This window comes from Lampris incognitus, chromosome 1 (genome assembly GCF_029633865.1).
Source record: "Lampris incognitus isolate fLamInc1 chromosome 1, fLamInc1.hap2, whole genome shotgun sequence".
Classification (NCBI taxonomy): domain Eukaryota; kingdom Metazoa; phylum Chordata; class Actinopteri; order Lampriformes; family Lampridae; genus Lampris; species Lampris incognitus.
In genome coordinates, this window is record NC_079211.1 from 11,106,763 (window position 1) to 11,118,080 (window position 11,318).

Below are 11,318 nucleotides of genomic sequence, written 5' to 3' on the forward strand. Positions count from 1 at the left end.
CCTCCGGCTTGGTCGGGCATCGCTACAGACACAATTGGCCGTGTCTGCGGGTGGGAAGCCGGATGTCGGTATGCTGCAGTAGTGCCTCCTCTGGTCGGTCAGGGCACCTGGTTGGGGGGGGGGGGACTGGGGGGAATAGCGTGATCCTCCCACGCGCTACGTCCCCCTGGCGAAACTCCTCACCATCAGGTGAAAAGAAGCTGCTGGTGACTCTACATGTATTGGAGGAGGCATGTGGTAGTCTGCAACCCTCCCCGGATCGGCAGAGGGGGGAAGCAGAGACCGGGACGGCTGGGAAGAGTGGGGTAATTGGCCAAGTACAATTGGGGAGAAAAAAAAAAGGGGGGGGGGGATCCAAAAAAAAGGCTGTGCATCATTCAAGATGGAGATGAGATTCTGTTAACAGGAGTAATGTAAAAAGTGCAGGCTCATAGTCGGGGACTTTTTCCTGCCAAAACAAACAAATAAATAAACAAAGTTAGATGGTTCACATGCGTTTAACCAGTGAAAATGGCTGATGAAGGTTGAGTTCTGACCATCGGGGTGTTTCTGAATCTCTGTTCAGCCTACAAGAGTGAGATCATGAAGATCGGTCTGCTGCGGTGTCGGGAGGAGCCGCCCAAACTCCTGCAGGGGAACAAATTCCAGGAGAGAAGTTTCCAGATAAAAGACCACAAACTGCTGCTGCTCAAAGACAAGAAGGTATTAAAGTAATGAACTACAAATGTACTGACACATTCACAGACACATGACCGCAGTAACCAGGAATACATGGCTCAAGACACAGTTCTCAGTTCTTAATTGGCATACCATAAGCGTTAGTATTCTGCTTCAGCTCAGCAGTATTATTACCCCAGCCCTGCATTATGTTGGTTCAGATAAAGGATACTGGTAAATTTGTTTTACAAGATTAGCTTTTTAAGATATTCTGGATATTAAGGAGGGCGGCATAGTGGTTAGTGCAGTTGCCTCACAGCAAGAAGGTCCTGGGTTCGAGCCTTGGGCGTCGCCCCGGGTCGTCCTGTGTGTAGTTTGCGTGTTTTCCCCGTGTCTGCGTGGGTTTCCTCTTGGGGCTCCAGTTTCCTCCCACAGTCCAAAGACATGCAGGTCAGGTGAATCGGCCATACTAAATTGTCCCTAGGTGTGAATGTGTGTGTGTGTGTGGGTGGGTGTGTATGATGGCCCTGTGTGATGGCCTGGCGGCCTGTCCAGGGTGTCTCCCCGCCTGCCGCCCAGTGACTGATGGGATAGGCTCCAGCATCCCCGCAACCCTGAGAGCAGGATAAGCGGTTCGGATAATGGATGGATGGATATCGTAATGCGTGATATTATCAGGATTACTCAAATCAGAATCGGAATCGACTTTATTGGCCAAGTGTGCGTATATACGAGGAGTTTGACTCCAGTTTAAATGAATATGTAAGTCAGTACGGATTGTAAAGAACAACTCTGTAAACAATACAAACCACTTCTAGATATTTTCCATCCATGTTCCAGATTTTTTTTATTTATTTATTCATTTATTGTGTGGTTTGGTGTGTGTGTTCTTGTAGTTTTTATGTGTTTTTGTCTTTGTGTTGCACCACTGTGGGCTGGGGGAAACGAGATTTCCTTCATAGGATATATGTCATATAATATGACAAGTGATTCCTGAATCCTGATAATCTCTACCGACTTCGAGTACTGGATAATCTCCATGTGTGGCCAGATTATGGCGCCCCCTATTGAAACCTTGTTTTCAACGCTGGCTTTTTTATGAAGAGATTTATTGGATTTAACGGGATTTTTTTTCCTCTAAATGTTATTGTCTTGGATTCTTAATCGAAGGACTGAAAGTAGGAGACACAAGTCTGACTAATTTACAGATTTAAAAGCTACAGACCTGAAGATTTACATGCAAACAGATGTCGTTTTTGATACTTCCTGTATTTACGACAGTCGTTAACGTAAGAACATACACCTCACGTCCTGGCTGTAACCACGGCAACCAAATGCGGAAGAAGGCAGGTGGTGAGTTCGAGGAGCTATGGCAAACAGACATGGCAGACCGAGCTCATAGGAGAACTTTACCAACAGAAATTGAGTAAAACTCGGGTTCAGCCATGGCTTTCTTTTGTTTTTTCGGCGGTGGCGAAGGTGCGAACACAACATCACTGGGGACTCCAGTGGACCTCTGAGATGTTCAGGGACGTTACACCAACCACCAGTGTGTCAGTAAAGTGACAGGCTTCAGGACTGTAGCTTTAAGAAGAGCTTTAGAAAACGGGAATTTATTGGGGGACTTTTTTTTTTCCAGAGCATCAAACCTGAGAAGGAATGGGCTCTCAAGAGCATGAAGGTGTACATCGGGATCCGCCAGAAGCTGAAAGCACCCACGAGGTAACGTCACATTTCTCTTTAGAAAGCACATTGAACCCAACACGGGGATCGCCGGTTCGAATCCCCGTGTTACCTCCGCCTTGGTCGGGCATCCCGACGGACACTGTTGGCCGTGGCTGCGGGTGGGAAGCCGGATGTGGGTATGTGTCCTGGTCGCTGCACTAGCGCCCCCTCTGGTCGGTCGGGGTGCCTGTTAGAGGGGGAGGGGAACTGGGGGGAATAGCGTGATCCTCCCACACGCTACGTCCCCCTGGTGAAACTCCTCACTGTCAGGTGAAAAGAAGCAGCTGGCGACTCCACATGTATCGAAGGAGGCATGTGGTAGTCTGCAGCCCTCCCCGGATCGGCAGAGGGGGTGGAGCAGGGACCGGGACGGCTCAAGAGTGGGGTAATTGGGAAGAAAGGGGGGGGGGGGCAACGTAATTGGGAAGTCATTCTTCTGTGCTTCCATCATGACTTCACCTGTTTGTGCTGCAGGAGCATTGTGAATGTGCTCAGTGGGGGTCAATGGGGGTCCTGTATGGTCTCAGGTTTCATGAGCGCTGGCTGCTAATGGGATCAGCTTATAGTAGAGTGGTTGATAAAACAAATGTTGCACCTCTAATGCACGTTGTAGGTTTTAAGGAATATTCTGTGCCAGAAATGAATCGTAACACAGTCATGCAGGTTGCATCCTGCTGCTGCTGTCTCTGCGTGGTTGGTCGAGTAGTGAACTAAGGCTTCTGTTCTTTAGGTGGGGTTTCACAGTGATGTCAGACAAACACCAACTGTAAGTATTCACTTCCACCCTAACAAACAAACATGTCAAACCATTTTTCCTACTAAATCATCCAGACCGCAACACAGCCCCCGTGCCGTTGAGCTCACGGTCGAGTGCCGAGAGCGGCGAGAGTCAGATAAGAAGAGTGTTTATCCATGTCGGAGAATGAGTTTGGAATTTCTCATTGTGCACCCTGAATAGTCTGACATGACCTAGGATGTTGCATAACTGGCGTGTTGGTGTGTGAATGTATGCGTGCATAGGTGTGTGTGTGTGTTTGTGTGGGTGGGTGTGTTTATAGTTGTGTGTGTGCGTCATCATATGTGTGTTTATGTGTATACATGCTTGTGTGTGTGTGTGTGTGTGTGTCTCTCTCTCTCACCATGCTGGGCTGAATAGAGGTCTAAATTCTCCTTTGTCTTGCTCCCTCCTCAGCTTCCTGTGTTGTGCGTCTGAGGCTGACCTCTGGGACTGGATCACTTGTTTCCTAAAAGCACAGGTGTGTTCGGCTGTGACCCTCTTCCTGTCCGCAGGTTGAGTGACCTGTTCGAGTCTATTCTATCCAGTCTATTCTATCCAGTCTATTTTATCTAGTCTATTTGCCTTGTGTGAACAAAACACTGCACTGGCCTAACTCATCCTTGAGGTTTTAATAACCCTGATGATAAAGCTTCGTCACCTGTGGTCTTCAATCCAGATTTTAAAATGGTCAAATAAATTAAGCTGTAAGAGTAAGCCCTCTGTACAGATGGCTTTTAAATCTCTGTGGTCGTGACTTATAAGCTTAAAGAGGCAAATGAGAGGGGGCGTCCTGGTGGCGTGGCGGTCTATTCCGTTGCCTACCAACATGGGGGTCGGCGGTTCGAATCCCCGTGTTGCTTCCGGCTTGGTGGGGCGTCCCTACAGACACTGTTGGCCGCGTCTGCGGGCGGGAAGCCGGATGTGGGTATTTGTCCTGGTCGCTGCACTAGCGCCTCCTCTGGTCGGTCGGGATGCCTGTCAGGGGGGAGGGGGAACTGGGGGGAATAGCGTGATCCTCCCACGCGCAACATCCCCCAGGTGAAACTCCTCACTGTCAGGTGAAAAGAAACAGCAGGTGACACCACATGTATGGGAGGAGGCATGTGGTAGTCCGCAGCCCTCCCCGGCTCGGCAGAGGGGGTGGAGCAGCACATTGGTTTCTAAAAAATGGACTGCATTCATACAGTGCTTTTCTAGTCTACCGACTACTCAAAGTGCTTTACAGTCAAGGCTCAGCGTTTCTGGTTTTTATTTTTCAAAGCCATCCAGCATGCCGAATTTCGCCACAAGCGGACACTGTTACATAGCCTCACACGAACAGGAGCAACTTTTGGATCCGTGGAAACAAAATCCGGGTGAAAATCGGTTTAAACCGATCTGCTTCTTTTAATAAAATCTGGGTATTTTTCGGTGGAAACCCGAAAACGCGGAGCCTTGTTTACAGTGTACACCTCACATCTACCCATTCACACACACATTCATACACTGATGGTGGAGGCGTCCATGCAAGGCGCCAACCTGCTCATCAGGAGCAGTTAGGGATACAGTGTATTGCTCAAGGACACTTTGACACACACTCTGGAGGAGCCAGGGATCAAAGCAGTGACCTTCGGATAACTAGATGACCCGCTGTATCTCCTGAGCCATGCCGCCCTGGTTAAAAGTGCAGGCTTTGTTTGGACCACCCAGTACAAGTTACCAAATTTCAATTTTTTTTAAAAAAAAATTTTTTGGACCCCCCTTCTTCCCAATTGTACTTGGCCAATTACCCCACTCTTCTGAGCCGTCCCGGTCGCTGATCCGGGGAGGGCTGCAGACTACTACATGCCTCCTCCCATACATGTGGAGTCCCCAGCTGCTTCTTTTCACCTGACAGTGAGGAGTTTTACCAGGGGGACGTAGGGCGTGGGAAGATCCCACTATTCCCCCCAGTTCCCCCTCCCCCCCCAAAAAGGCATCCCGACCAACCAGAGGAGGCGCTAGTGCAGCGACCAGGACACATACCCACATCCGGCTTCCCACCCGCAGACACGGCCAATTGTGTCTGTAGGGACGCCCGACCAAGCCGGAAGTAACACGGGGAATTGAACCGGCGATCCCCATGTTGGTATGCAACGGAATAGACCGCCATACCACCGGGACGCCCGAGCGATTCAATATTAAACCGCCTTTCACTACAAGATAACATGTACCAGCCGTCCATGGTGAACTGACCCATTTTGCACAGACAGCGGCAGACTCTCGGGATCTTGAAAACCAGTGGCCACGTCCAAGTCAGGGTCATAATCATAAACCATCTAGCGTGCTTTCGGCTTAACCCTGTATTTCGGCCTAACCCAGTATCAGTGCCTTGCTCTAATATATGACCCCCCCTTTACAGAATGACAACCCTTGCCCCCCTGTGTTGAGACGTCACTCTTCGGCTGATATCTCCAAGCAGAAGTTTGGCACCATGCCGCTGGTGCCCATCAGAGGAAACGAGAGCAACTCCACCATGCTGTCTGCCAACAAAACCCTGGTAAGAAGAGCCAGTCGGTTTAAAACCATGTGTGTCTGTGTGTGCGTGTGTAAGTTTTCTTTCCTACCAGACACTCCTGCAACTGATTTCACTGATTTGGCCAGAAACAGGAGACAGATCAGTGAAATCAGCCGGTGTCGTGGTTGGTTGAAATGAAAACCGGTGTACTCCTCGTGGCTCTCCACCGTACATGTTTGTGTGCCGTTGGTTTAGAGGGAGGGGGCGCCCTGCTGGCTTGACTCCATTTCCGTCCTCCTTTCCCGTCCCGGTTCACATTTTCTGTGTTGTGTTTGGTTGTTTTGCGATGGCGTTCCCTCCTCGTCGGAGAGGAGACCTCCCTCCACATATCCTGTATGGTTTCTGAGCCCCGAAGGCCCAAAAATTATGTACCCGAACTAATGTGGCTGCAGCTCCTGAATACTTCTGAATATGCTCACATTCCTGGTCCTTACAGAGAGGCAGCCCTTGGTAGGTTGTTAATGAAGTGTTCGATTTAAGCTAAGTGTTGTAGAAGTTGAGCTGCAGAAGCTCACTGCAAACTGAACTTTATCTTTTCCCAGCACACATCATGACTGAGTGAAAATAACTTCCTTTAGCTTTGTTAATGGAGCTACCGCCATAAGTCATACCAGTTGTCTCTTACATTATATAACACCATAACATGAGCATTTGACAGTGTTGTTGCTACAGATATGCACAGGCGAATCATCAACCTGCTCATCTGGAGTCTCCGAAAGGCCACTTTGTGCCAAATTATGAAATAATAATTATTAAATAATAATACCAAACTCTACACCAGTTTCATTCACTGATAAGTCCCCTCTCTCCAGTTGAAATTGTGCCATTTGGCAAAATCAGTTCAAAATCGGTGGGTTCGAGCCCCGGGGTAGTCCAACCTTGGGGGTCGTCCCGGGTCATCCTCTGTGTGGAGATAAGCAGTTTGGATAATGGATGGATGGATAAATAATGATATATGTAAATAAGAAGAAGAAAAATAATCATTAAATAAATAATAATTGTAAAATGAATAATACATATTTAAATAAATAAATAAAGTATGTTGTGGGCCTTTTGAAGTATGCAAGACAACACATTTCCGTACCTGTCATATAGATGGCGCCGCAGGGGACTGGTGCATGTGAGAAGGTCGACTGTCACTTGAAAACCCTCTTGAAAGACTTGCAACACCCCTGTTGTAGTGTAGCGATGACCTCTCTGTGAAAGCCTGTCAATTCAAATGAAACCACAAAGTAAAAGCGCACAACAAATGCAGTTAGGAGACTGAACCTCACACACAGAGCGACCCGCTGTGTAGCGGCAGCAGCGCTACAAGCGGCGGCGTTCCTGCTTGAGCTGGGCTTCTCAGTAGCGTGGTGGTGACGGCGCTCTTTCCTGAATCAAATAGCTTTTCAGGAGCAACGCGCTTTTATTTATCGAGTAGCGCAGTGGCGTACACACATTTCCCCAAGCATTTCAGGAGCTCAGGCGCATACACACTCTCAACATATGCTTTTTGTTATTATGTTGTTGCACATGGTGATTTTTTTTGTTGTTTGTTTTTGTTGCAAAATTGGTTTTAGAGCAGAAAGCACGGCTTATTGTTTAATGAACAATTGAACTGAACATGTTTTGCCTGCCTGTCTGTTTGACCGACAGCTTTATTGATCACCGAGACCAATGTAAAAGAAGTAGCTTTGAGGGCGTTCAGGTGGCGTGGCGGTCTATTCCGTTGCCTAGCAACACGGGGATCGCTGGATCGAATCCCCGTGTTACCTCCGGCTCGGTCGGGCGTCCCTACAGACACAATTGGCTGTGTCTGCGGGTAGGAAGCCGAATGTGGGTATGCGTCCTGGTCACTGCACTAGCGCCTCCTCTGGTTGATCGGGGCGCCTGTTCAAGGGGGAGGGGGAGCTGGGGGGAATAGCGTGATCCTCCCACGCGCTACGTCCCCCTGGCAAAACTCCCCACTGTCAGGTGAAAAGAAGCGGCTGGCGACTCCACGTGTATCGGAGGAGGCATGTGGTAGTCTGCAGCCCGCCCCGGATCGGCAGAGGGGGTGGAGCAGTGACCGGGGCGGCTTGGAAGAGTGGGGGTAATTGGGGGTAATTGGCCAAGTACAACTGGAGAGAAAAAGGGAGACCCCCCCCCCCCCCAGAAAAAAGTAGCTTTGATGTAGTAAACTACTTGTGCTGCTGTAGCTTAGCGTGCTACATTTCTCTCGGTGTAGCGAAGCTTCGTATAATGGAGGGTCACTGGTAGCTCAGCTCACCGCACACTCTCCAAGTAGCTTGCCCCAATGCTGCTGTTTATTTAGCCTCCTGTCAGATCCCAGTGGTTTTCTTTCATCAAACCTTGTTGCCAACTCTGACCTTGCTGTTTGCTGTCTCTCCCTGCAGAGGAAGCTGCACGACAGAAGGACGCTGTCCATGTTCTTTGTGAGTATTCTGGTGCTTTTCCAGCTTCATTCGTCGACAGCTGCCTCAGAGACTGACAATCCTGTAGTAGAAAGGTCCTTTGATTAAAGATCGATAGACCTGTGGGAGAGGGGGGGGTGTCTCTGCATAGCCACATAATTATTGTCTGCAAATTATTATGGTCTGCAAATCTTTTTTTTTTTTCTACAGACACAACTTTGTCCTTAATCAAATATACAATCTGTCCCCAGCTCATGTAGTCAGCATATGATCATGAAAATACAGCAAACATGTGATCATGAGCAGTGGGAGGGGGTAACATGGCATTTTCCCCATATTGCGTCAAAAATCCTTGCTTTTCACATCTCATTCACTCGTAACCTAACTTGTTCCTGCAAAAAATAAAACCCTTTCTAGTTTTTTATTTATATGGTATGACCCTTTAACCTCCTGATCTGACACAACAGGCTTAACTATCCGACGTCTCTTTTCACTCAAAATACTGCAGGATCCCTGAATTCACCGTAGATAGATATGTGTATGTCAGGTCTTTCCTAACAATGCAGCGCAACTAACAATTTTATAATTCCATCCCAAAATTATTTGTTAACGGGCCGTTGCTCTAAAAGTGCTTACTCTTCGGCCGTTTTTTGTGGTCTTTAGTACCACATCCTCTATTCAAATGGGGTCTCCTGTATCACCGGCTCCGTCCTCTGCTCCCTCCAGGTGGCCTCGTCGCACCGCAGATTCAACTTGTGGGATTTGCGGAGTCCAAAGTCAGTGAGTTAGGAGTCCCGGCCACGCCCCCAAATTGTCGTGGCTATACTATATATTGGGCAGCATGGTAGCGCAGTGGTTAGCGCAGTCGCCTCACAGCAAGAAGGTCCTGGGTTCGAACCCCGGGGTTTGTCCAACCTTGGGGGGTCATCCCGGGTCGTCCTCTGTGTTGAGTTTGCATGCTCTCCCCCGTGTCTGCGGTGGGTTTTCTCCGGGTGCTCTGGTTTCCCCCGCCATCAAAAGAAACATGCGTGTTAGGGTTTATACTCCTGTCTGTGCCCCTGAGCAAGGCAATGGCAAAAGAACTGGAGTTGGTCTCCGGGTGCAGCATCAAGGCGGCAGCTCACTGCTCCTAGCTACACAAATCACAGCTAGGATGGGTTGATTTGCAGTAACTGAATTTCCCCAAGGGGATCAATGAAGGAAACTTGATTTAATTTAATTTATCCCAGACTACTCATTTGTCTCAACACAGAAGATTCGGAGACAAAGCTCGTCTTTATTAATGCTTGCAAGCATTGCACACACAGCATAGAGACCAGTGTGCGCCGATCAGTACAGTCTGTCATATAGGGCCGACGTCTGTCTTCTCCTCCCTGTCTCACGTTTTCCAGCTCACGCGCCACCACGGCCATGTTTCCAGTTCCATTGCACAGACTTTGCTACACTCAGTGAGTTTCTCATCCATCCCTCAGCTGTTAGCTGTTAGCCGATAGTGAACAATAGGCCTTTATTCGTTCACATGGAGACGACTCTTTATAACATTACCTGTTGTCCTGTTACACATGGACTTTAAGCATCTGTCTAAGCAGTACAGACTAAAGTTCAACATGGGGGAGGTCACACGTGGTCAAAGATTAAAGTAAGCAAGCGCTACGTATGACTATACGGCCGACAAAACCGCCCTCATGCAGTCAACACAGTGGCTGAAACAGCTGTGTGAAGAATTTGCAAACCCTGCAGTTTCACACCCAAGCATAACTGGTCAATTGCTGTGGAAAGTGGGCGCAGATTTCGGTAAATCGCACAAAATTTTAAACGCAGACTGAACGTGTGAAAAGATATTTCCTACACTGTCCTACGTAACCAGCACTTAGTTCGGAGCATGCTGCAGGACTTAGAAACTTGGTGCATGCACACCGGTACCGCTGACTGTCCAGTTAACGGTAAAAGTGTTTTTTGCTGCAGACGGATCTGCAGCATAATATTATATGTCATGCAAACGGGAGAGACTATGAGGACAGAGAGGATATTCAGAAATTCCAATAACCTTTTGGTTCAGTATTCCTTGTTATTTTCTTGCGCTGGGGTCCTCGTGACTTCATGCTGAACTTTCCACCTAGACAAATTCCCAGTAAGAACAAACTTAACTGTTGGTACTTCAAGTGGAACCCGGGTTTTGACATGCTTTAGATCATGGGCCTTTATTGGCCTCTGCATTGCACAGACATCAGCCACCTTGGGTGTGATGTGGAAAAACTTTGCAGCGCTCCCTCTGGTCCAGGCTCAGCGTCTCACACCCAGCCGAACCGTGGAGACCCTGTTAGACAACAGCCATTCTTATATTAGCATAGACTCCCACCCTTCCTTTAGGAAGCTCTGGACTTCCTGTTCTGAGACCTGCAGGATGTTTCTGGGGGGATGTTTGAAGTGTGGACAACAGGATGTGAAGGGGGGTGGGGGTGGGGGGCTGGTAATCCCACGGATCCCTCCAGAATCTTCCGCTCCTATATTGTTGTCATGACCCATTAAACCTTGAACTGATAGATGTGGCGTGTGGTTTTTACGGCGAAGGGAGCTGCGTGTTAGCGCCACCAAGCCTTTAGCGAAGCACAATGAGCATGAAAGGTCCCATGAAAACGGCCTTCCGGGAAAAGCAAAGTGCCACGGCTTGACGTATATCCAAATGGAAACGGAACGGACCAGTGGGATTTTAGAGGCGGGAGACTTATTTGACTGACAGCCAATAACAACCAGGTATTTTTGGGAGAATATGGAGGTCGATGTGCTATCAGCAAGTTCCAGTTTGGTAGCAGAAGATCCCCCATCTTCCCTCAGTCCGACTCCCATTTACTCATTGGGTGTTTTTTTTTTTTTGGGGGGGGGGGGGGGTTTCCCCTTTTTCTCCCCAATTGTATCCAGCCAATTACCCCACTCTTCTGAGCTATCCCGGTCACTGCTCCACCCCCTCTGCCGATCCAGGGAGGGCTGCAGACTACCACATGCCTCCTCCCATACTTGTGGAGTCGCCAGCCGCTTCTTTTCACCTGACAGTGAGGAGTTTCGCCAGGGGGACGTAGTGCGTGGGAGGATCACGCTACCCCCCCCCCCCAACAGGCTCCCTGCAGACACAGCCAACTGTGTCTGTAGGGACGCCCGACCTAGCCGGAGGTAACACGGGGATTCGAACCGGCGATCCCCGTGTTGGTAGGCAACGGAATAGACCGCC

At 48.9% G+C, this 11,318-nt stretch overlaps 1 protein-coding gene across 6 annotated transcripts in view; it reads left to right on the forward strand.

The window, feature by feature from the left end:
• The window catches only part of arap3 (ArfGAP with RhoGAP domain, ankyrin repeat and PH domain 3), a 71,579-nt gene that overhangs the window by 57,762 nt on the left and 2,499 nt on the right, over positions 1-11,318 (forward strand). For 5 of the 6 annotated variants that reach the window (XM_056275364.1, XM_056275348.1, XM_056275380.1 and 2 more), the window contains 6 exons: positions 566-702; positions 2,297-2,379; positions 3,113-3,148; positions 3,575-3,638; positions 5,541-5,678; positions 8,075-8,113. In XM_056275364.1, coding sequence (XP_056131339.1) covers positions 566-702; positions 2,297-2,379; positions 3,113-3,148; positions 3,575-3,638; positions 5,541-5,678; positions 8,075-8,113 — 497 coding nt within the window. Of the gene's footprint in view, positions 1-565; positions 703-2,296; positions 2,380-3,112; positions 3,149-3,574; positions 3,639-5,540; positions 5,679-8,074; positions 8,114-11,318 lie in introns of those variants that run through there. The other variant, XM_056275390.1, reaches the window with a different exon arrangement.